This window comes from Alternaria novae-zelandiae, assembly GCF_023758075.1.
Source record: "Alternaria novae-zelandiae strain BMP 2774 chromosome Unknown scaffold_28, whole genome shotgun sequence".
NCBI lineage: Eukaryota > Fungi > Ascomycota > Dothideomycetes > Pleosporales > Pleosporaceae > Alternaria > Alternaria novae-zelandiae.
Window position 1 is genome coordinate 143,098 of NW_026056988.1, and position 24,582 is coordinate 167,679.

Here is a 24,582-nt window from a genome sequence, read left to right on the forward strand (position 1 = left end):
GACAATGACAGTATACCATTTTATTTCAGTGCACAGGAAAACTGAAGACTCCCAGACGTAGTGTTGATGTGACAAACAGCCCAGCCTATACTGTGTATCCGCCAACCATACCCGTCAATCCTCAGCATCACTCCTCACAAACAGCAACACCCGCCTCCCCCTCCGCAATAGCCCCCATGAAATCCCCCACATCCTCCCCTCTCTCCCCAAGCACAAACTCCAACGTCGCAACCCACGTCTCCCCATTATTTGTAAACCAATCATACTCTGGACACAAGCTCCTCACGTAGCCCTCCACCATGTCCTTCAGCGGCGCATGTTCCTTCAAGTAGAGTATCTGAGCCGGATCAAGCTTCATATAGTCCTCGATGACGTAGTAATGAGGTATATCATCGCCCCAGCCTTCCGCGCCGACTTCGTGGGAGGGGTGGAGCGAGTATTTGGACGCGGCGTAGCGGGAGGTGTAGGTGGGTGTGTTGTTGAAGTGGGTGGAGAGGGGGTTTGGCGTGAAAGGGTTGAAGGCTTGGGGCGCGGTGGGTGGGTAGTTGAGGTGGATGTTGAAGAGGAGGGAGTGCTCGTTGCCCGGGTGTCGCTTCTTGAACTTTCGGGCAATGGTGCCGTTGGAGGGGCAGACGTTGCTTTGGACGACTTCGCGGATGACGGCGTGCACGTCGGCGATTTCGGCGAGTTCCCAGGTGCTCCAGTTGTGGAGGAGGGCTGCGCGCTTGAGTAGGACGAGGCGGGACGCGCGGGCTTCACGTGAGTGGTCGCTGTTGTGGAAGGCGCGGGAGTAGAGCCAGATTCTATAGATGGCTCGTCTCACGAGATAGCGCTCGTCGGTCGTCAAGAGACGCCGGCTTTCGAAGTTGTGCTTCCACTTCTTGAACGGGTAGATGTCGCACCATTTCTCAGCTGTGCGCCCATGCTGCACGATCTGCTTGAGCAGCGCGAGAGAGAAGGGAACAGAGCGGACGATGTGTGCAGGCTGGCTTTTGTTGTGGGTCAGGAGTTGAGTGAGGTCTTCTAGCGGACCGAACTGCGTTTCGGCGGCCTTTTCGAGTATGGGTAGTTTCTGGGAGGAAGAATAGATGTTGCGGAAACGACGGCAGGTGGCAGATAGAGCTGTCACGTCGTTGACTGAACGGCATGATAGGTACACCTGCACCACAAGCTCCGTTGCGAGATCTTCGAACAGCATCTTGAAGGCGGTTGTAGGGTAGGGGAGCGATTTGGTGGCTGCATTTCCGGTCAATAAGAGACCCACGTGATGAATGCCGTATAGCACGATAGTATGAATGGAACTCACCTGTGATCTTTCAAGTCTACGCGTGTCTTCAGCCTGCGTTAGGTGCCGAGTTGTCTCTTGTGATAATGATGCGAAATTCGATTCAATCTCGTCCTCCTTTCACTATTCTTCGACCTCAGTTTCGTATATCGATCTATCGATCTAATCGGTGCGTAGCTATCTCGCCTCTACACCGACACGTATCGCGTGGTTCAAACAAATCGGACCCCTCCGTTGGGGCTATAGTTAGAAAACGCGACGACATTCTGGAAAGACATGGTGCAAGTCAATGCAAGCTCTGGCGAGCTGTCTCTGAAATGGAAGGTCATCGTTAGTGGTTGGGGAAAGGGAAAGGAGTCACCAGTCGTGACGACCGTGGACGTGATGGATGCCGCCAAGGGGGGCTAACCCGGATTGTGGGGGCCAATCGGCGTGGAGACGGGAGAGCACCGATGGCGTCAATGAGCAGCGCCAGGCATGCCGCACGAAGATGCGCATGTCTTCACAACATGCCATTGCAAGTCCAATGCCACAGTATAACGAGCGCACAATGCAGCACTCCACAGACACCGCATCCTCCCAGCTATCCCCTCTCCTCCGCCTCCCAATCGAGCTCCGTCGCCTAATCTACAGCCATGTCCTCCCCCACACCACCACCTTCGAAGTGCGTTTCCAGCACCCTCCCGACCCACCCCCAAAGTCCGAATACAATCTGACCTTTGTGCGGCAGAAGAACGGCGACGGGGGCTGGCGCATGCAACGCACACTACCACGCACAGAGCGCGAGACAGGCAACGACACAGTCTGGCGGCGCGGGCACACGAGTCTCCTCGCCGTGTCGCGACACGTCCACGAAGAAGCTGCAGACATGCTATACGGAGACAATACTTTTGTGATTGACGTGACGTTCGACGCGATCAACTTTCGGTATCGATGGCGCACGGCGAATAATCTTACGCCGAACCGGACGTATCCGTTCTTGGATCACTTCTCGCAGAGGAATCTGCTGCGGATTAGGAATTATGTTGTTAATGTTGAGTCTGTGGATGATTACACGGGGATGATCAAGTATAACTGCGGGGGCAGAGGTTTGCCGGCTGGCATAAAGAGCAAAGTACGGGAGCTGGTTGATCTGTTGGCTGTGGCGCCGCAGTTATATCGGCTGCAGGTGCATCTTATAGATGGCGCGATTAGTCGCGTGAGGTTTCCTAGTGGACGGGTACATCGTGTGCAGGACGAGAGTAACTATGCGCAGACACAGCTAGTGCTTGATCCTTTTAGGGCTGTATATGGAGTCAGGCAGGCAGTTGTTAGTGGTGTTGATGATGAGTATAAAGAAGTCTTGGAGAAGAGCATGACTGCTGACAGGACACACTGATATCGCCAAAGGATAAGGAGTACTTGGGTTAACGGTCGCTCGCAATGAGCTACCCATTAAACGATAGCTTTTGGGTATATCGCTATACATACATGCGGGCCTATGCCCAGCCCAGAATCGACGCCAATCTAAATAAGACGATGCATTCCATAAACGCCATTTTTCCTTCCCTCGAAACATGGCAAACAATTTTACGCGAACAGCACATTGTCGCTGAGCGGGTCCTTCTCTTTCCTGACTCCACCATGCGATGTCAAACCCAGATCTTGGTGCTTGAGCAGTGTATCCCTCTGCGCATCGGTCCTCTTGTTGAACCTGCCGGCCTTTGATTTCCTCAAGTCGGAACGGATCTGGTTGGGCGAGACGAACTCCTTGTTTTCGTAGATGATTGGACCTCCAAAGCTAGACTCCTGGATAACGATGGGAGTGAGGACGAAACGGGGACCGATCTCGACTAGGTTGACATCGAATTCGCTTCCCTTCTTCTTCTTGGGTGCCTCGTCAACGTCCATCTCCTCGCCATCGGCAGGCTTCTTCTTGCTGGTCTCGCTCTCGTTGATTTGGAACACGCGGATCCAGATCTTGCCGTCTGCGACTGTGAAACCCATCACGTGGTCTACGAAAGGCTTGACTTTTCGGCTCGTCTTGGGGACGCCGAAAATCTGGGTGAAGAGCTCCTTGATCACGCGAAGATGAGCCTGCTTGTCGAAGGCGGCGTCGAAAGAGAGTACCGGTCGTGATCCTTTCAGGCAGTTGCCAATGAAGTTGAGCTCTTCCATGGTGTGCAAGTTTTGCAGGTGCATCTTTACAGTAGGACCGTTTGGTGGCTTGGACATCCAGCAGTAAAGATCCTTGCCCTTACGAGCTTCGAAGAAGAGGACATTGTTGCAGTTGTAGAGTTCTGCTAGTTCGTTGAGTTGGTAAAGCTTCGTCTTGGTGTCAAGTTTGGCTTCTTTCCGGCTATGGGGCCTTTGAAAAGATCAGTAAATGAAGTTCTCTGATCGCGCAAACCACTCACATCAACGAGTACAAGTCCTGTAGCAAATGTCGGTGACGGAAAGTAACACCTCTTGAACTCTAGCAATCATCAGCATGGGTCTCGGTTTGCGCCGCGCGTGGATTCGTACCAGAATAAGGACACGCTGCTTGTTTCTCTGCACGCCCGTTTCCTTCTCCTCTTTCTCCGCGCCGGACAGGGTCTTGTATACGGAAGCCATGGTGATTTCAGGCGGTTGTTGCTGCGCTCGTCGGGGTGGATGCGCCTCTGCAAAAAAGTTCGAGAATTGATGCCGCCCAGAGTTTTAGCGCGATCTACGCTCGGGCCGCGCTACGACCGAAGGAGCTAGAGCGGATGGAGTCTTCGCGGCATGGTCGCGCCTTCCGTCACCGTCGTGGTGAGGCTTCATCCAATGGGCGTTTGCAGCCCCAACATTCTGCCCTGCTCGCTTTTGTGCCTGCGTGTTGGCATTGTCGCGTGCACGAGAGACTCGATGGAGATGGCAATGTATACAGAGTCAGCCATCGGATGGCGAGGAAATGAGATGCGCACGTCCGCCGTGGTCCAGAGGCTCGTGGTAGATTAGCCGAAGCTGGCAACGCCTCAACCCGGCACGCGGAGCAGCGACGAGTTGTAGGTGCTGAGAAGGGAAATAAGAAATGCTCAGGCTGCGGCAGCGAGTAGCAGCAGAGTGCCGGAGTCGAGGACACTCAGGCAGACCGGCACAGACGAGAAGCGGCTGCACGCTGCATGGCGCCGTTTGCATGCACGCAATTATTGGTCGATGCACCCATCTGGGCGTGTATGCTCCTACGAGAGATGGGGTTCAGGTGCTTTGTTAAGAGGCACGCCCAGCAGCGGAGCAGCGTCGCAATGAAGGTGCCCACGCGTAATGCGGCCATGCCAGACATGCTCGACGCAGTCCGCAGCCCGCCGTGTCACATATTGCGTGTCTGTAGGGCGTCGCAGGCTCTCCATCAAACCTCATCGCGGCTCTGCATCACGCCCGGAGCTGCTCCAGGACAGAGTTGCCGCAGCCGCACTAAGCAGAAGCTGACTTGCCAACCGTTCGTGTGTGATCTAGACGGCGCTCAAGCAGCTCCACACCAGCCCCCATCCCATCTTCCCTCTTCCATCTCGTCGTCGTCGCATCCACATCGCCAACTGCCCGACGACCATCGCCGGCAGCCCTCGCCCACGGCGCATTCCCTCTGCTGTCGTCGCCGCGCTCCCTGCGCGCCCCACCGCCAGTGCCTGCAGCGTGCGGCCCATGGAGCAGCCTCTCCGCCGTTAACAAGCCCCTACGCGCTGCCGTCATGTTTCGCGATCCGGTCCTGCGGCGGTCCGTCGATGATGGGGAGGAGCATTCGCGAGGAGAAAGAAAGCCGCCAGGGCACCAAGGGGAACCTACGCCAGTGCCAGCAGCTTACCACAGATCGCCGACACAGGCAGGCCAACCATACCAACACCATTCGCCAAACACTCCAGCGCCCTTGCCTCTCCACCACGCCAACCTTCACCACCCCCCAGCCCATCAACACCCTCGCCCTCCGCCGTCGCCCAGCACCACCGAGCTGCCGCCCATCAGCACGGCCCTCTATTCGCGCGACACGTCCAGATACTACGACCCGACTTCAGACAATGGAGACCGCGGCGTAGCACGGGACCCGGCGCGTTACGACATCAATACCCAGTATCCTCCTGCACAGGTGCGTCTTCCATCATATGTTTCATCTACCTCATGCCTCAGACATCACACTTCACGCCATCGCCATCCTCAACATTCAGGGACACGCGGCTAACCCACACCCCAGACGCAGACTCGGGCGGCACACAGCCCCTACGACAAGGTCTATCAATCACCCGTCACGACCTCGTACGCGCATCACTCGCCGCTGCAGCGCCCCCATTCCCAGCACCAGCACACCGGCACGATGGAGGCCATGTCTCACTCGCCCGTGTCGCCATCGGTTTATCAGTCGATGAACCGAGGCGCCGTGCAGCCGCCCATCGACTACCCCAGGAGGCCATCCTACAAGGAAGAGGTAAGTGAACTCGCGACTTCCACCCTCACTCTGCTCACCACTGCAACAGGCGCCGCCACCAACGCGTGCCGATCCCATGTCGCTCTCCAGTATAATGTCCTCCGGAGCCGACAACGAGCCTCCGCCAAAGCCTCAGCCACTGCCGAACCTCGCCGCCGAACCTTACCAAACCTCAAAACCTCTGCACAATTCTCACTTCGTGAAGCAAGAAGCAATGGCGTCTCCGGCGCCCGCTGACCTTCCCCATCAGGAAAATGGCTATGCCCCCCGCGTGTACGATGCTATGCCGCCGGTCGGCAGCCTCCAGGCCCCTTCACAGTCTGCGACTCGCGAGTTGCCTGCGCCAGACGAAGCAGAGATCGAGGCTGCCCTCGCCCACATTGAGACCAAGCAGATGAGCGACATTGACGAGTCGGCCACCCCGCACGATCTTGAAGACTATAAGCAAAGGAGCCAGAAGCGCGTCCTAGAAGTTGGAGCCGCCGAGGCGAACAAGCGCAAGAAGCGGCGGACTGCTTTCCTTACACGTTACCAGGACGTGTCCGCTGCCAACCGCGACTACGCGAAGCACTCATACAACGTCGAGCACGAGGGCGATGCATGGCAGCAGGTCCAGAGCCAGGAAATTGCCGAAGAGAAGGAGCGCAAGAAGGACATGCAGCGCAAGCGAAGGCGTGAAAAGACTATCCAGAACGAGGAAGCTAAACGCGCCGAGGCCCTCGCAAAGGCAGGTCAAGCCGAGAACGAGGAAGAAAAAGAGCGTCATCTGTTGGCTGCACAGAAAGCCGAGCGGAAAGCGAAGACTACTACTCAGCTTCTGCAAGGCAATGCCCCTAGCAAGGACATCCGCGAAGTCACTCCACACGGACCGAATATGGAAGGAGGCACTATGAGCTCCTTCCAGGCCTCTGACGACCTCGCTGGCGGAAAGCGCAAGGGCAACCGCGGCACCGGGCGTCTTAAGAAGAGCAAGGAGCAAAAGCAGGCTGAGAAGGACGCTGCCGCCGCCGGTCAGGCTGCTATCGACCGCGGAGACGATCTCCCCATGATCGCGCCGCGCGAGGAGGCACGCCTTGACTCCCTACGCGGCCGTAGCTACACAGAGGATTTGGGACCCGTCGTCCTGACTTCCTACGACTCCTCCGTATACCGAAACTTGTACCAGCAGATTGTCAAGGATCTCGCTCGCAAGGATGTTCCCAAGGTTGTCCGCATCAAGGAGAACTCGCTCTCGACAAAGCAGTCCAACCTTCGCAAGACTGCCCAACTGGCTGCCAAGGAGGCCCGTCGATGGCAGATGCGTACCAACAAGAACCAGAAAGACACGCAAGCCAGGGCCAAGCGTGGTATGCGTGAGATGCTTGCATTCTGGAAGAGGAACGAACGCGATGAGCGCGAGTCCCGGAAGAACGCTGAGCGTCAAGAGTTGGAGAACGCGAAGAAGGCTGAGGCTGATCGGGAAGCAAACCGACAGAAGCGGAAGCTCAACTTCCTTATTTCCCAAACCGAGCTCTACTCGCATTTCATCGGCAAGAAGGCTAGGACAGATGAGATTGAGCGTTCCACCGACGACGCCGACGCCGCTGCAGCTGACCCTCAGGCAGCAGCTAAGCCTAGTATCGACGTTGGGGAGATGTCGGCGGAAGGAGGCGCCAAGGTCACCAACTTCGAGGATCTTGACTTCGACAACGAGGACGAAAGTGCGCTCAACGCGGCCGCCATGGCGAACGCCCAGCATGCTATCCAGCAGGCTCAAGACCGTGCCCGTGCCTTCAACAAGTCTGGTGATGACGAAGAGGACGGCGAGATGAACTTCCAAAACCCCTCTGGTCTGCAGAACAAAGAAGACTGGATTCCTCAACCTGGCCTTCTCAACTGTACGCTCAAGGAGTACCAACTGAAGGGTCTCAACTGGTTGGTCAACTTGTACGAGCAGGGTATCAACGGTATTCTTGCTGACGAGATGGGTCTCGGTAAAACGGTCCAATCGATATCGGTCATGGCTTACCTGGCCGAGAGGTACAACATCTGGGGACCTTTCCTCGTCATTGCCCCCGCATCGACACTGCACAACTGGCAGCAGGAAATCACCAGGTTCGTCCCGGATCTCAACGTCATTCCATACTGGGGTACGGCCAAGGACCGAAAGATCCTCCGCAAGCTCTGGGATAGGAAGCACGTCACGTACACCCGCGATTCGCCCTTCCACGTTGTGGTCTCTTCGTACCAACTGGTCGTTCAGGATGCCCAATACTTCCAGAAGATGCGTTGGCAGTACATGATTCTCGACGAAGCGCAAGCCATCAAGTCGTCTCAGAGTTCTCGATGGAAGAGTCTTCTCGGCTTCCACTCCCGTAACCGGCTGCTCCTCACGGGTACACCCATTCAAAACAACATGCAGGAACTTTGGGCTCTGCTCCATTTCATCATGCCTAGCTTGTTCGACTCTCACGACGAGTTCAGCGAATGGTTTTCCAAGGACATTGAGAGTCACGCACAGAGTAACACGAAGCTCAACGAAGACCAACTGCGACGACTACATATGATTTTGAAGCCGTTCATGTTGCGTCGTGTGAAGAAGCATGTCCAGAAGGAGCTTGGAGACAAGATCGAGCTGGACGTCTATTGCGACTTGACATACCGACAACGGGCTTACTACGCCAACCTCCGAGCGAAGATCAACATTATGGATTTGGTCGAAAAGGCTGTTGGTGACGAGCAGGACAGTGCAACCCTTATGAACTTGGTCATGCAGTTCAGGAAGGTCTGCAACCACCCTGATCTATTCGAGCGAGCCGATACATGGTCACCATTCTCTTTCGCCTCCTTCGCTGAGACCGCCTCATTCCTACGGGAAGGTCAGAATGTCAGGGTCGGATACTCTACACGCAACTTGATCGAGTATCCTCTACCAAGACTCGTGGGTCGTGAGGGTGGTCGACTGGAGCTTGCTGGTCCGGACAATCAGAAGGCTGGCTTCAAGGGACGCTATCTCGACAACCTGATGAATGTGTGGAGCCCAGACAACATTGCGCAGTCGGCCAGAGAGGCCGGAGCATTTTCATGGCTCCGCTTCTCTGATCTGTCAGCCACCGAGGCTTCCCGAATTGCCAAGAGCGGTCTGTTCCAGCGAGCTCTCGCTGCAGAGCAAAAGCCAAATAAGGTTGGCCGGTTCAATGTGTTCTACGACAACGACAACGGCGAGTGGGAGCCGAAGCACTCCATGTTTAACATTGTTGATCGCCAGGACCGTGCACCTTTGGCCGAGATCACTGCCGATGGACACATGCGCAACCTGTTCAATGTTGCCCGAACAGCTTTCGAAAAGACAGGCTTGAACGTGATCGAACCCTGTGCAAAGCCAAAAGCATCTGCGCCTCCAGTCGAGCTGTACTGCGCTAGTCAGGGTGTCATTGCAGAGACACAGAACCTCTTCTTCAATGCTCCCATCCGTTCCGCGCTCTATGGTGTATCAGAGGCTACTGAGCAAGCTCTTCTGGAAGCCAAGAAGGAGTCGACTGCTTTGACTGTTAGCAACAGGCTCCCGCCACCTACCAACGAGCGCACACGATTTACTCACATTGAGGCACCGTCAATGTCGCGCTTCGTTACTGATTCCGGCAAGCTGGCTCAGTTGGATGCACTCCTGAAGGAACTGAAGGCAAATGATCATCGCGTGTTGCTGTACTTCCAGATGACCAGGATGATGGACCTGATGGAAGAATACCTCACTTACAGGAACTACAAGTACTGCCGTCTTGATGGTTCGACCAAACTCGAAGATCGTCGTGATACAGTCGCCGACTTCCAGAGCGACCGGTCCATCTTCGTCTTCCTCCTGTCAACTCGCGCCGGTGGTCTCGGTATCAACCTTACATCCGCGGACACAGTCATCTTCTACGATTCCGATTGGAATCCGACCATCGACTCGCAAGCTATGGACCGTGCCCATCGTCTCGGACAAACACGACAGGTCACTGTGTACAGGCTTATCACGCGCGGTACTATCGAAGAACGTATCCGCAAGCGTGCGCTTCAGAAGGAAGAAGTGCAGCGTGTCGTCATTTCCGGAGGCGGCGGCGCTGGAGTCGACTTCAACACCCGCTCCAGGGAGAACAGGACCAAGGACATGGCTATGTGGCTTGTCGATGATGACCAGGCCGCGGAGATCGAGAAGAAGGAGGCGGAGCTGGCGGAGCAAGAGAAGAATGCTCCACCAGGCAAGAAGCGTGGCAAGAAGAAGCAACGGGCGGAGGCCAACCTCGACGACATGTACCACGAGGGTGAGTGGACCGCTTCATGCTGAACAATGTTTGTACTGACTATTCCCAGGCGAAGGACACTTTGACGAGAGCGCAAAGGCAAGTGGTGCAGCCACACCTATCCCACCTACTGAAGCCCCCGCCGGCGGCAAGCGCAAGAAGGGTGGGCTGAGCAAGAAGGCAAAGACAGCCAAGCAGCGTCTCGCTGTGGCCGATGGCGAGGTATAATTTTCTGTAACACCACGACGACATAACACATTACATGTCTATAATTCGATGCGGATGCGGTAGTCAATGGAACTGCCGATGGGATGCTGATCATGTTGATTTTCTTTGTACGGTGTGGGTTCTTGCGAGTGTACATTATCCGTCTTTCTCTATGCGCTAGGGTCGATCACTTGAAGGCTGTTAATTACGCCTTCTGCATAGAACTAGGAGTTAAAAATTCAAGAGAACACGTTACTTCCATGTCGCACAGGATTGGTGGGCTGTGTCATGATCGTACCTTCCTTATCTGAATTGAGTCTATGAGAAGACCAAACTGACATAAGATTCGGCGCTCGGTGCAACTAAATCTTGGAGTCCGCAACGAAATCTCCGCTGGCAACCGTACAAGCATACCCCCAAAACCTCCACAATGCCAACAAGTTGCAGAGTTGCGACTATGCATCAGGACGCGCAAACATGCAGATTACCGGTACGGGTAGTCGTAGGTGGCACCACCCAGCGGATCCGGAAGGGACACCAAACGCTGCGTCCGCCGTGTTAGGGCACCAAGATTCGTAATCGGAGCAACACAGGTGCTACGAGGGAGATATTCTGCCCGAGATGGGCGGAGCGGAGCCGGATGTGTCGGCACTCCAGAAGCAACGCCCAAACGACCAATGTGTCTTGGGAAGTGGGTAAGGGAGAGTGCCAAGCTGATCACCACTGTATATCACACTGCGAGTTCGAGGCGATTGAAGCTCTTCACGATGCTGCAAGCCCGTATAGACAGTGGACGGAACCAAAAGCAGTAGCGCTACCGCATCGAGGCCTAAAATTAACCTCGTAGATTTGGCTGGACACGGTGGCGCTAAGGTAGGACTGATTGGCCGTGGAGATGAGGCTTGTGGCTTACGGGCACGTGCCTGAACAACGAACCCTGCATCGTCTTCGCCCCCTTCAGCAGTCGCCTTGGCGTCTGAGGATCCCTTTCGGATAGCATCTTACTTGGGCCTTTTGTCGTGTACCCCCTTGGCCCTCCCCGCCTCGCCTTGTCTCTTTTCTCCGGCAGCCCTCCCCGAACCGCCTCATCCTCTTTTGCCTCTCTGTTGCTGTCTCTGGTCGCTGCAACTGCATCGTCCGCGTCTGAAGCCACACCGGACGATCTGCTGCACCGCCGCAACCCTCCCCGGCCCACCCGCTACCGTGCGACAACCAAGTCAGCCCGCGCCTGCCTCGTCCTACGCCTTCCCTCGCATTGCCAGCTCGCGCCTTCCCTCTGGCACTGGCATGAAGGCATAGCCCATACGAGCCCTCCACCGTCGCTCGCTACATTCTCAACTCAATATCACATACCATGGGTACGTCGAACCCCGGACACCGCCTAGACCCTTGACACATGGGCGTCGGCATATCACCTGTCAGGAATAAGACACACCAGGACTAACTGAACACGCAGTTGAGAAGCGCCCTTCAATCGAGGGTCTCGTCGACAATGTTGACCCCCGAGAGTCCCACGAGCTCGAAGAGCTGCCCACTTTCGAGAAGCCCGTAGCCGAGCCTACGCCAGTACCGCTCAAGGAGAAGCTGATAACGTGTTTTTGGATCGCTCTGAATACGCTATCAACACTAGGCCTGATCTTCCTGAGCAAGCGGTATGCAACATGCAGTAGAGCTAGTGGGGGACCCGCTGACAGTCGGATAGAGTGTTCAGCGACAAGCAGCTCAAAGGATGCCAGCTCATGGTCGTCATGTGGCATTTCACAGCCACCGGTCTCGTCCTCTTCATCTCGACCCTCCGGCCCTTCCATGCCTTCAAGGCCGTACGGCTGAATGTCTGGAACATGCTGCCCGTCTGCGGCTTCTTCGCCGGCTACGTTGTGCTTGGCAACCTTAGCTTGACCTTCAACTCGATCGGTTTCTACCAGCTCTCCAAGGTCATGACCACGCCGACCGTCGTCCTCATCAACTTCGTCCTCTTCCGAAAGCAGGTTACACGATACATGCTGGCTGCCATTCTCGCAACATGCATTGGCGTCTCCTTCACCATCAACGAGGCAGCCAAGACCCAGCTATTCGGTGTCATCGTCGCGACCCTGGCATTCTGCAGTACCGCTCTGTACCAGATCTGGATCGGCAAGAAGATCGAAGACTTCGCCGTCTCGCCACCCCAACTCCTGCTCAACCAAGCGCCAATCTCCGTCTGCCTCCTCATCCCCTTCGTGCCCTTCTTCGACACCATCCCGAACCTATCAACCGTACCCACCGACATCCTCTGGAGCGTATGCGCCTCCGGCATCATGGCCTCGATGTACAACCTGAGTCAGTTCTTGATCATCGGTCGCACCAGCGCCCTCACATTCAACATTGTCAGCCATCTCAAGACCATCATGATCCTGAGTATAGGGTGGTACAGCGAGGGCAAGATATTGAGCGGAAGGGAATGGTTCGGTGTACTTCTCGCGCTTGGCGGTGGATGGGTGTACTCGCATCTTGCACTCAAGGCGAAGAAGCAGGGCGGAAAGTGAGACGCGAAACGACATCATTGGAGTCACACACGCGCGTGCTTGGGGCAGACTTGATTACGTCGTACAACGAGCGTCTTGGGGCGGATACGAGAGGTTCTCACTTCTTTGGCTACTTCCACGCTTTTTTTCGCATTTCTGGATCGAGATTTCACGGCAGACGTGTTAGAATGGGGGAGTTGCAGCCTTCTTCTTTGATCAAGACTTTTTAACGCCTTTTCTACCCCCGCGAAAAAGAAAAACTTTACGACGACTAGATTGGCTGAACGGTTCGGAAACCACGGACGCTTTCTTGAGACCTTTCTTTCTAGGGGCGGTTCGGCCGGGAGTTTGGAGACCCCATCTTTCTTGTGTGTATGCTTCTAGCATCTTTTTCCCTTGCTTCACTTTTTCCTTCTATATATTCGGGTCTCTCTGTGAATGTTATCGATCGACACGGCGCTATATACTCCAATGACATAATTTTGAAAGTTCAATATGCGGGTTTTCGTCGTATGTGAGATGGGAGAGCTGTGAGGTGGTACCTAGTAGCCATTCCGATTGAAGTGAAGACTTAAGGCAAACCGGGGGCGCCTTAACCTGATTTCGGCGCAATACACGTATCGCAGGCGAGGTACTATCTCTATAGCAGACATGACAGCATCGCATTGTATGTACATCACTACGCAGGTCCCCCTTCATTGGACCCCACAGTATACGTACGTGCTGCATCACAAGTCTACCAGATTCATTCCTCGCACCAAGCGATCGATCGACAAGAATACACAGCCACAGCTCGCTATCTTGACTCTGCCTGACAGGTTGCCAGATGCGCATGCTAACTCCATAACAATGTTCTTCGCTGCTTCCATCAGAGATTGGTCTAAACCCGATAAAGGACACCGAACTGCTGGTTTCGGGCCGACGTAGGCTTAGGGTCGTTGGATCTCCGCGTTCGAGGGGAAATGTGAACAACGACTTGCAGAGGATGATGGAAGTCGAAGCACCAGAAGCCTAAGCTCTAAGGTTGTGTTAAGATCTTGCAGGCTTTCGTGCTCATACGTAGGTAGTAATGTATGATGCAGGCCATCTATTCCGTGTCTTCCAGCTAGCCAGCGTCCACGTGTGGGCTTGATGTCCCACGTGATCGGCAGAACGGGCGCACAGCCTCGCTTCTAGCGTCCCTTCCCTCCACCTACTGCTACTGTGGACTCAGCCCTGCGAAGCACATGTGGTAAATGATGTGCAACATTTGTGGCATTGCGAGACAATGTGCGCAATATGTAGGTGTATGCGCTCGATTACTTCCTAATCCGTGATGGTCGTTTTGTTGATCCAAAGGTGGGGGATGCCTTATCCGAGTAAACGAACTGGACGAACTGGATTGGGTAGTGGTCGGACGCTGGACGCCTGGTTGCTGATGGGTTGGGGCTGTTCCGGTCACGTTTGTGGCATTAGCGGGGGATGCGACTGGATGTCTCGCTTGGTTAGAACGGAATGAGGGTAGGTGTTGTGACGGTAGTGGGTGCTGTTGTCGCTGTCTACAGGGGGCCTGATGACAGTGCTGTGTACGGATCAGGCAGATTTCGTGGCTGGTAGTGTGGTGAGGTGAGCATGATGAGTACCGTGGGTGGTATATAGGGTCGAGGGTTCCGTGGGAGGATGAGGGCATATCATCATCACGAACAAACTTTCGACATATCCACGCTATCTTCTCTAACAGAGAACCCATACGCATCTTCGTACTTCACTCATCTCAAACCCACATATCTTTGGATATCAACATCACCCAAGACCAAACTTGACAAAGTCATACGATCACATATTCACATCCCGCAATCTACAAACCTTCACACCAACAACGCAAACCAACACAAGCCAACACCCGCCAAAATGGGCTGTGGAATGTCCAAATCACCCTCCGAATACCCGCCTCCGATGCGACAAACAAAGGTCTCGAAGCGCAACAAGCGGCATTACGGCGGTGGTAGCGACACGGGAGGCGCATACGCATACACAGCAGGATACGGAGGCGGCGGTGGCTTCTTTAGTGGAGGAGATGGTGGAGGTTGCAGCGGTGGAGATGGCGGCGGCGGTGGTGGTGGAGGTGGAGGAGGTGATGGAGGCGGTGGTGGTGGTGGTGGTGGAGGTTGCTAGGGGGTGTAGGGGATAGGGATTGGCGTTTTGGGTATACCATTTGAAGGTTTTAGGCGGGTGTATTGTTGGGTTTCGATGGCTTTAGAGGTGATCCCTATGAATCATGAACTTTTGAATCCATCTTGGTGTGCAATTTACGCATGCGATGTTCAGAACTTTGATTTTGTTTTCGTGAATCGCCTGCATTCTCCGCGAATTTTGGACCGGATGCAAACCTGAGTATGGATGGAAGCCTAGAGCCAGCTGATCTTTGCGGTAAGTATGTTGACCTTTCGGCCCTTAGTTGTTCGAACCTGCCTAATTCTGTGCGGCTGAAGTATGCTTTAGGACCTTGGAAGGATTGCCAAGTCAGCTGAGGCATTCGTATACGAAATCGACGTGCCTTAAAACATAGAAGAGTTCCCTCTCTTCCGAGTTCTGTAAAACAGGTCGGTACTACTGCATCGATAAGGTGCTATCGCAAGCGACTCGATTCGTTAGCATCTTGGGTAAGTGACGATGACGTCAGACTGGTCTGAGCTCGTAGAGCGCATGGCAGACGCTTTTGCCCGAGGGGTAGAGGAATCTCGGGCTGCATCATCGCCGGCGCGTGCGGGTATGATCTCGGATCATCTCCAAGCTTCTCCTGATGAGCAATACCGCGTCGAATCCGACACAAACGACACAAAACAGCCTCCCACAAACGGAGGAGACCAGGAAACCCCATCATGCATCATATGCCACCATTTCGCCAACGGCGTGGAAACCAGCACGCCAACGGCAGACTTCCTCGTTTCTGCTGGCGAATGTCAGGGATGTTCAATCATCTTGCAGGCTCTTGATGCCGTCACCGATATTCGACGGCCGGAATTTACGACTATCGATATTAGGCGCAAAGAGGCGGTTGACCATTGGCACCTTTTTGACCCCCAGAATGTCTTAAATGTGGCCTGCAAGCAGGAGGGTGAATCATATGGCGGTGGGGTGCTGTTTGGCCGGAAGTATGTTGATAACAGGCCGAATGATTACCAGATCTACACTCCGGTTGGTAAGTTCTTTACAGCTAGTCAGGCTTCTTTCTATCAGCCTGAGTCACCTTTAAAGGAATGAGGAATGAGGGAGTGTTTGAAAATGATGCTAACAGCCTAACAGATGCTGGAGAAGACTCTGCTATTCCATGGCTCGGTATACGCAATAGTGAAAACGACAAGTACCGAGAGCTATTAAGCAATCTCGAAGATCGTTTGAGTCAAGCGCGCAGCTGGTTCGAGCAATGCAAGGCTGATCATTCGCTGTGTGCACCAGACAAGGGTGAATGGCCACGTCGTGTCCTCGATCTCGCAACTAATCCTATTCGCCTTGTGGATAGCGCATCGATTGCATCAGCCTCAGCACAACAGCAGGAAGGTTATGCTTGTCTCAGTTACGCATGGGGTACGACCGGCTCCCTCAAGACGCTGAAAAGTAATCTCGAGACCCATATGCAAGGCATCAATATCTCGACACTCCCTCGCACCCTCGCCGATGCCATCCACGTGTGCAAAGCTTTTGGCTTGCGATACCTATGGGTAAAGCAACCAATACATGAACTGTATCTATCCCAGAAGCTGACCTCAGACAACAGATTGATGCGCTATGCATAGTACAAGATGATATACAAGACTGGACGGACCAAATTCCACGCATGAAGTCCATCTACCCAGGAGCCGAGCTGGTCATCTCGGCACAGAGTGCATCCAGCGTCCAGGAAGGATTTCTGTCCCTCAGCCCTGCCGCGAATGCACCCCTCAAACGTATTGAGGTACCCTTTCACATGCCAGACGGCACGTCTCGTACAGTTCAACTCTCCATTCGCGAGCGAGAGGAACAATACTGGAGCAACCCAGCACATCATTCGTCGCGCCCCAATATAGAAGATGTCGACATCGACGAACTTCTCACGCCCCTCGCTACCCGCGCATGGGTGTTCCAAGAGAGCTTCCTAGCGCGCAGAATACTATATGCTACATCATCTGAACTAGCCTGGCAGTGTAGCCAGCACGAGAGATGCGAGTGTCGGAAGGAGGCAAATGAAAACGCCGTTCGATATATCGGCGAAGACGACCATTTCTTCAACGTGCGTACTCTTGGTCAACTACTCCGTGTAGAAGACTCCCGCGCGACCGACCAACCTCATTTCAACCATTCGAAACTATGGGCCGAGATTGTAAAGCGGTACTCGGAAAAAAGACTGACCAAATGGACTGATCGCTTAGCCGCAATACAAGGCGTAGTGGGAGCGTTGCAGCAAGCCATGCCTGACAAGTTCCCGGAGGAAGATTACCTCTTCGGGCTCTGGAAATTGCAGCTAGAAAAGTGGCTGTTGTGGCTTCGTCCCCATCGGAAGCAGCCTGGCGACTCAGAGGCAGTTGCTACACTGAGGAAGATGGCGCCATCTTGGTCCTGGACGACGACTATTGGAAATATCATGTACTATGAGTTTATCTTTGATCCGGAAACTGTAACGTACACACGAGTCGTGAACTGGGAGCACAAGGAGCCTGATAGCTCTGAGACAGAGGTATTCGGAGCGGGCAAGTGTGAGTTGACGCTCCTTGGTTTTTGCCTCCCGGTTCGGTTACCTTTTTCGGGTCACGAGGATGAGATGGGGTTGGGTTCGTATAACCCTTTCCTCATCCCCGAACGCTATGCATCCTCTGATGCCATCGGCCCCGCAGTCATCGACATGATACCAGACGACCCGACGGACACAACCGTGTTGTCCCGCGTCACACATTTCGCGCCTATAGTAGGCATCCCGCAGCTCTTCGGCGACAATCCAATGCTTCGTTGCCAGGGCTTGTTTCTGGAAAGGGTAGCTGGCCCAGAAGATGAGGGACGGCCGATTACTTGGGAAGTTGATGGTGTCACTCTCAAGGTCGAGGGTACGTTCAAGAGAGTGGGATTCGGCTATGATGATTGCAGATATATGCATCTTGGCTGGGATGATATCGAGGACCAACAGAGCGAGCTTCGTGTGTTTAAGCTTATTTGATATAGGACAAGGTGTAGGCGGGCGGTGACACTGTGTGTGGATGTGATCAATGAAACCAGGAGATGTTTAAGCCTATCGTGTCATTTCTGCACCCGAAATGCAAAGCTCCTCGAGTCAAACTGCGATCTCGTTGACCTATTATGTCATTGTTCTTACACAAGACGCTGAGGAAACGTCATTGGCAACATAGCGACACTAGCAAGGCTCTACTTGAGCCAAACACGCAGATGTTGATGTCACGTCCTGAAGAAGGAAATGGTATAGACGGGCTAGATGAATACGAAAGCGTCTGGATAAGTCAACTGCTGCCTCATATGACTCTCAGATAGCTACGGCGTACAATGGCATGATACCCTGAAAGCGACACGATGGTTCGTCGCGAACTATCCCATTCTACTTGTAGCCTCAAGTTCGAATAAACCCCCGATATCCAGCAGCCTGTACTTTCTTACTCCTCAGACAGATCATCCAGCCTATCGTCTTCTCCTTTCTTAGCCTATACAACTTCTTTCGTAACGCTGTTCTTCTTTGCCTTCTTAATCAGTCGTGAAGAAGGCAAGACATGAGACGGTGTATCATCCTCCGTTTCACTCAACTTCCGCTTCTGAGCTGCGAGCTGTGCGCGCCCATGTCGAACCTGCTGAGCAACACCAGTCAATCGGGCGTCTCGTTCATCTACCGTAGTCGGTTTGAAACGGTCGATAGGCTCAGCGCGAATCCTGGCAATCTCGCTCAAACCCTTGCGCTTCCTGTTCCGAGCTACCTTCTCTTCTGCAATCTGCTTCGGTGTCTTACGCTTCTTTGTAGAGGGAGATGAGCCTGGAACTGAAGCTGAAGATGACTTGTTGCGAGCTTCTGGTACATCGTTGTTGAAAGGCTTTGCGGCGGCGCCGCTTTGGCCTGACTTCTGAGTTCGCAGCAGCGATTCCCCAGCCAGCTCTTTGCGCCGCTCGGCCGCAATGAGGCTCTCGCGAAGCGCTTCTTTCCCATCAACAAGCTTGCTCTCCTTGCCACGGTGGATCTGAGAGTACATGTTACATAGCTCTCGTGTCAAGCGTTGCTTCGCCGGAGGTCGTCGGCACGATATTCCGCGGTCGAAGTCTCGGCTCACCCGCTCATTGTCTAGTCGAGTGAATTTCTTGATTATCCTCATCGCCAAGGCATCAGCCATCTTGGTAACATCTACGCCAGCGCAATGTTGATGCTCTGCCCAAGGTGAGGGCTCCTCGTATCTTTCGATGTTCAGAATCCATGAGCCTTTTCGGTTGTCGGGGTCGTCCATGTTCCAGTCTAGAAATAACTCCAAGTGTTGACACAATGGCACTGAAGAGTACTGGTCCCGTTTGGATTGCAGATGGTTGGTATCCTTGCCTGCGAATGGATGGCGCTTGAGGAGGGGGTCCTCCGGGTGGTACTGGTCGTTCTCTCGTGGGGCCTTCTGAGCACGACTCAGCCCGATCAAATCAGGCATACTGGCCTGCACCCGTGACCTTGGAGTGTCTGCTCGTGAATCTGATCGTTCTGATTCCTTCTCTTTTGCTGTGTTTGACCTCTTCCTGTCTTCCGTGACCACATCGCGAGGGGTCCTAGCCTGGGCCATGATCTCTCCAAACGAGGTGTTGGAACGGGTCTCCCGGACGATAGATTCTTCATCCTCGGACTCCGATTCGTACGCTAGCTCTTGAAGATTCCTCATGCCTGTGATGTACAGGTGCTGACCATTAGATGTTTTTGGCATCTTGGCGAAACGACGTGTGTTGTTGCGGGTATGTATTTTGTGATGTGCCAGACAGTTGCGTTGGACGGTGTTGGAAAGCTGGATGATGTACAGGCTAAGCTAGGTGGTGTACATGGCGCGGATAAGAACGACTGGAGCTGCGGAGCGTACAACAATAAGAAGGTGAAGAGGCGTGCAAGTGAACCTGTGCACACGAGCAGGGGGCCCGGCGCATTGAGACAATACCATTGTGGAGTCAAGCTGTATTGACGGACGTGACTGGGTTTCACCTTCACTTCTGGTGGTCGCGCATCGCTGTAGCAATCGGTAGCAGTTGGTGAAACAATGCTATTGTCGTCGATCGGAAAGCTGTCGCGATGATTGGACAGAGACATAGAGGCAGAATCGAGACGAGAGAGGGACTAGCGGGGCTCAATAGACTTGAGAGCAATTTAAATGCTCACGATAGCGTAGCTGAAAAGAAACGAGGTGAGAGACTACCGGGGCTTACGATGGCGTAGCTGAACGAAATCGAGGTGAGAGTGAGACTATGGGAGCTCAATAGACTTGAGGTAAAGATAAGCGCTCACCAGGGCGTGGCCAAACAGGCTAGAAAAGAATGTCTAGATATTATGTTGTCAATACTGGAGGATGGATATTAGGTTCGCAAGCAGCTGAACTCTAAGCTGCAACTCCCTGCTTAGCCTTCAAGTACTCTGTCAGGTACTGCTTCCGGTACTGGTTCTCATCCGTCTCCTTTCCCCTGTTCAGCGGCGTCCACTTCGGGTCTTCCTTGAACAGTCGCATAGCCTTGATGTACTAGCAAGACATGTTAGCACTCTTGACTCCCAAGTTTTCCCAAGTTTTCCCAATTTTCTCATTCACTTACGTTCTGCTCATCAGTAGTGAACCGATGGTAAATCCCCGGCGGCAAAATGATCAAATCACCCTTCTCCAGCCAAATCCGCACCCAGTCATCGCCCTCGCTCCTCACATCGAAGTAGCCCGCGCCATCAAGGATGTACCGGATCTCCTCATCTTCGTGTAGGTGCTCGGAGAAGAATGACTTGACCTTTTCTTCGTAGATGTCGCCCATCTTCTCTGGGCTGACGATGATCTCATCCCGGTTCTTGTAGTTGCGCGATGTAGCAATGGGTTCCACGCCAGAGACTTCTGGTACGCTGTGGTAGATGACACCGAGCTTTTCTAGGTAGTCTGGGTCGACTGTGCGGCCGGAGTCATGGGGTTGGCGTTGGTCGCCCTGTGGAGGTTAGGTCATGTGGATGTGGAGACTGTGAAGCAAACACTTACTGGGAGGTTGTCGAACCAGTATGCCTTCATTTTGCAGTATATAGTATCTTTTCGTTGTAGGTTTCACGAGCAAGGTATCACAGCGACGTGTTGTGGAGGTTGACTTTGCCGTTGGGTATGGAGGAAATTATTTGAGATGCCCAAAAGCACGTGGCGAATGGCGTCATCGGGATTACCCAGCGGGGGTAAGCTAGTCAACCGCCTGAGCGCGACATTCACCACAACCGCCCAAAACATGGAGACTGGAGAGCTAGCTGCTGGCGATGAATTCGTACTCGTAGTGCTGTTTGTACATGTAGACTCATCTTTCAAAATTGCTGCGGCTCTTGTGGGAAAGAGAAGAGAGGCATAGTACAGCACGCCTTTTCGCAACAGATCAATAACACATCGTATCAGAAAGCGAACAGATGCTCGTTGCGCTATCGGTCTGATTGATTGAGCGAGCGAATAATGTCTCGCAGCGTTTTGATTCTCGTGCTAGCTGGACATGCGCAGTTCGTTTGGACGCAATCCTTCTCTTCCAAGTAGTTTGTTTGTATGTTGAGCATTCCAAGCAATTGACGATCCGCCTGCTGCATTGCCAGATCATTACAGTTTTGCGAGCATACCTACAATCTTCGTGCTTCCACGCGCCTCCCCGTCGTCTCAGCTCAATGCCTCTTCCAGGCATTCGGCGTCGCTTACACTTCAGCCGAGCTGACATGTGGAGATTATCAGTCCCAGTCCAGATCCTCGTCTTCTTGCTGCTGAGCCCTGGCGTTCTGCAATCTCCGCCTCTCATCCTCTTCGTTGACCTTGTTTCTCGCAAGAACGTTTGCACGAATCAAACGCGCCTCCAGATCGCGAGTGGTGAAGCTTTGCTCAGTGTGGCCGAGTCCCTCAAATCCAATGATGCGGTCAGCTCCGATACCATCGATGAAGGCAATGACGCAGGGCAGAACTTGGACTCCTAAGCGCGTGACTAGGAAAGGGCAGTTTTCCACGTTGATCTTGAGGAAGCGGGCCTCGTAGTGAGATAATGCAAGTGACTGAATCGTTGTTAAACAATATCTTTTGTAGCAGTGTTCGTTCTTACCTCGAGATGTGTGTCCATGATACGACACCGGTTGAAGTCAGGCTTGAAAAAGTGAACAACACACAATTGCGTGCTTGTGGTGATATCCATCAGCGCCTTCTCATCCTTAATCTCCGTGTATCTGCCATGCTCGTTCTCTTTCAGCCGCCGTGCCTTGTCATACTCGTGATGTAATTGCTGGAGCCGTTGCTCGCGGAAAGCATCTAATTCCTCGTCGTCTTCCAGAGACGCAATAAGCGCATCCTCGTCTGAATCGTCGTCGCGCGCAGCACGATCAACGAGGGAGGCGACTTTGGGATCTAAGGCGGACATTTTTCTGGTTTTGTCTGGGGTCGCTTGTCGAAGGATCAGGGGAAAGAGTACAGGACTCGATAAGGAAAGTCACGTGGCGATAGGCTGCCGGAACGAACAACGCGCGTTTACATACGCTGCTCGGTAGCGTGCGTGAATTGGCCTGACCGTCTAGAGCTTACGCTACGCGCTGCAGTGAGGGCTAGCAGTGAAAAATAGAACACAGCTCGTAAAGGCGGCAGGGTGGTGCTGACAGGAAGTTGCTCGTATTCAAAGGCGGACTAGCGGCGTGTGAAATTACCACTACCAACAGCAGAGCAACTCCAGGCCAGGGGAGAGGCAGCGCTGAGACCCACCCACTTCGCGTCCCTGCGCATCTCTCTTGCGACGCCCGTCTCCTTCCTTCTGGTCCCACACTCCTGTCTTTTCTTCTTCACTCGACCGCCCCTCCTTCCACGTCGCACACCCGCCGCCACACACCTGTCCTCTCCCCGGACATTCCCGTCGCTGCCGCAAACCACAACCCTCCACACGCGAGCGTATAGACCCCCTCTCCACCACCATGTCCGACGACAAGAAGAGCGACGACTACAGGGTCGATATGCCCTCCGGCAAGGAGTTCCGCGCGGCGTCGCCCCCTACTCGATCAGCGGGCTCAAGCCGCGCGGGAGGTGTAGCCATCACAGAGAACCCAATTGCTGCGGTTCTGGCATACTGTGGATCTTCTATTATGATGACCGTAACGAACAAATACGTCCTTTCTGGCGTCGACTTCAACCTCAACTTTTTCCTACTCTGCGTACAGGTATGACGATTCCCCCGAGCAGCAGACCGCCATTCTAACGCATCACAGTCTGTCGTCTGTGTAGCAGCCATTTCGATATGTAAAGCCCTTGGTATCATCAACTACCGCGACTTCAACAGCGACGAGGCAAAGAAGTGTAGGTCCAATCTACCATCGACCATACGGAAAAATGCTAACATCGCCAGGGTTCCCCATCTCCGTCCTCCTCATCGGCATGATCTACACCAGTACCTGGGCGCTCAAGTACCTTTCGATTCCCGTCTACACCATCTTCAAGAACTTGACCATCATCCTGATCGCATACGGAGAGGTGCTCTGGTTCGGTGGTGCTGTTACACCAATGGCGCTCTTCTCCTTCGGACTGATGGTCCTCAGTTCCGTCATTGCGGCCTGGGCAGACATCCAACACGCTTTGTCGAGCATGGGTCACGCTGCAGAGAAGACCACTGAGGCCATGTCGACTCTGCACGCCGGATACCTCTGGATGATGTTCAACTGCTTTTGCTCGGCAACTTATGTTCTGTGCATGCGCAAGCGCATCAAGCTTACCAACTTCAAGGACTTTGACAGTAAGTTTATCCAACCGAAACCAAATGGAGCAATTGCTAATTTCAACCAGCCATGTACTACAACAACCTCCTCACCATCCCGATCCTGCTCGTCGCCTCCATCCTCGTCGAAGACTGGTCCTCCGCCAACGTCGCAAAGAACTTCCCCGTCGAACAGCGCAACACCGTCATCATGGTCATGATCATCTCCGGGCTTTCCACCGTTTTCATCTCCTACACATCCGCCTGGGCCGTCCGTGTCACCTCTTCGACAACCTACTCCATGGTCGGTGCTCTGAACAAGCTGCCCATCGCGCTCAGCGGTCTCGTATTCTTCGACGCGCCCGTCACCTTCGGCAGCTGCTCCGCCATCTTCGTCGGTTTCGTCAGTGGTCTCGTCTACGCCCTCGCCAAGGTCCGCCAAAACAGCAAGCCCAAGACCGTCCTTCCTACAACCAACATCCCGCTCAGCGCTAGCAGCCGCAGCATGCAGGACAGCCTGAAGTCATAGGAGTATAGTCGCAGGCCAAATTTTTCAACGACAACAACGGGCATGAAGGCAAATGACTCTCGTTCCTGTGTTTCTCATGGCATTGTCGCATTGTATTGTATACGAACGAATGTCCCTTTTTTCACTTCGTCTTTGGGTCCCTAGGGAGGTTCTCTTTCTCAAGGTCAACTTTTTGTACCTCTCATGCCTTGGAGCATCTTACCCATACTATTCAGAATCTTAGAACGATGTTTGGCGTTTACGGATCGAAGCAGTGCGGATCCTGCGGTCCGACTTGGGTGGTGGAGTATGTGGAGCGAATGGATGTACTAGCATTTTGTTCAACTACCTTTCATAATTTCGACTTGTCCTTAATCATTGCGTGTTGTTCTTTTTACATCCAAGATCATTTTAACCGGAAACAAAGTCTTGTTCTTACACATCTCGTACTCTTCCTCCACCCCCAATCTCAATCTTAACATCCACCTCTCCCCTCTCAT

The 24,582-nt window shown here is 53.7% G+C and overlaps 10 protein-coding genes across 10 annotated transcripts; 5 read left to right on the forward strand and 5 right to left on the reverse strand.

Moving 5' to 3' along the window:
- Positions 1-127: 127 nt before the first annotated feature.
- J4E88_010031 (uncharacterized protein) lies at positions 128-1,198 on the reverse strand (the record flags this gene model as incomplete). Its single annotated transcript, XM_049403628.1, has 1 exon — positions 128-1,198. One exon carries the CDS (start codon positions 1,196-1,198, stop codon positions 128-130), a length of 1,071 nt encoding a protein of 356 aa, XP_049250557.1.
- Positions 1,199-1,775: 577 nt separating this feature from the next.
- On the forward strand, positions 1,776-2,663 carry J4E88_010032 (uncharacterized protein; the record flags this gene model as incomplete). The annotated part of the gene is made up of 1 exon (XM_049403629.1): positions 1,776-2,663. One exon carries the CDS (start codon positions 1,776-1,778, stop codon positions 2,661-2,663), a length of 888 nt encoding a protein of 295 aa, XP_049250558.1.
- Positions 2,664-2,854: 191 nt separating this feature from the next.
- Positions 2,855-3,880, reverse strand: J4E88_010033 (uncharacterized protein; the record flags this gene model as incomplete). Its single annotated transcript, XM_049403630.1, has 3 exons — positions 2,855-3,632; positions 3,682-3,740; positions 3,791-3,880. The coding sequence occupies 3 exons, from the start codon at positions 3,878-3,880 to the stop codon at positions 2,855-2,857; spliced, it is 927 nt and encodes a 308-aa protein (XP_049250559.1).
- Positions 3,881-5,594: 1,714 nt separating this feature from the next.
- Positions 5,595-10,195, forward strand: INO80 (putative DNA helicase ino80; the record flags this gene model as incomplete). The annotated part of the gene is made up of 3 exons (XM_049403631.1): positions 5,595-5,705; positions 5,755-9,988; positions 10,038-10,195. 3 exons carry the CDS (start codon positions 5,595-5,597, stop codon positions 10,193-10,195), a joined length of 4,503 nt encoding a protein of 1,500 aa, XP_049250560.1.
- A 1,333-nt stretch (positions 10,196-11,528) lies between these two features.
- Positions 11,529-12,699, forward strand: J4E88_010035 (uncharacterized protein; the record flags this gene model as incomplete). The annotated part of the gene is made up of 3 exons (XM_049403632.1): positions 11,529-11,532; positions 11,631-11,826; positions 11,877-12,699. 3 exons carry the CDS (start codon positions 11,529-11,531, stop codon positions 12,697-12,699), a joined length of 1,023 nt encoding a protein of 340 aa, XP_049250561.1.
- A 2,631-nt stretch (positions 12,700-15,330) lies between these two features.
- On the forward strand, positions 15,331-17,845 carry J4E88_010036 (uncharacterized protein; the record flags this gene model as incomplete). Its single annotated transcript, XM_049403633.1, has 3 exons — positions 15,331-15,859; positions 15,964-16,346; positions 16,436-17,845. 3 exons carry the CDS (start codon positions 15,331-15,333, stop codon positions 17,843-17,845), a joined length of 2,322 nt encoding a protein of 773 aa, XP_049250562.1.
- A 496-nt stretch (positions 17,846-18,341) lies between these two features.
- J4E88_010037 (uncharacterized protein) lies at positions 18,342-19,583 on the reverse strand (the record flags this gene model as incomplete). Its single annotated transcript, XM_049403634.1, has 1 exon — positions 18,342-19,583. One exon carries the CDS (start codon positions 19,581-19,583, stop codon positions 18,342-18,344), a length of 1,242 nt encoding a protein of 413 aa, XP_049250563.1.
- A 660-nt stretch (positions 19,584-20,243) lies between these two features.
- On the reverse strand, positions 20,244-20,903 carry ADI1 (1,2-dihydroxy-3-keto-5-methylthiopentene dioxygenase; the record flags this gene model as incomplete). Its single annotated transcript, XM_049403635.1, has 3 exons — positions 20,244-20,381; positions 20,452-20,823; positions 20,874-20,903. The coding sequence occupies 3 exons, from the start codon at positions 20,901-20,903 to the stop codon at positions 20,244-20,246; spliced, it is 540 nt and encodes a 179-aa protein (XP_049250564.1).
- A 683-nt stretch (positions 20,904-21,586) lies between these two features.
- On the reverse strand, positions 21,587-22,260 carry J4E88_010039 (uncharacterized protein; the record flags this gene model as incomplete). The annotated part of the gene is made up of 2 exons (XM_049403636.1): positions 21,587-21,901; positions 21,949-22,260. 2 exons carry the CDS (start codon positions 22,258-22,260, stop codon positions 21,587-21,589), a joined length of 627 nt encoding a protein of 208 aa, XP_049250565.1.
- A 541-nt stretch (positions 22,261-22,801) lies between these two features.
- VRG4 (GDP-mannose transporter into the lumen of the Golgi) lies at positions 22,802-24,103 on the forward strand (the record flags this gene model as incomplete). The annotated part of the gene is made up of 4 exons (XM_049403637.1): positions 22,802-23,044; positions 23,093-23,180; positions 23,230-23,613; positions 23,664-24,103. The coding sequence occupies 4 exons, from the start codon at positions 22,802-22,804 to the stop codon at positions 24,101-24,103; spliced, it is 1,155 nt and encodes a 384-aa protein (XP_049250566.1).
- Positions 24,104-24,582: the final 479 nt, after the last annotated feature.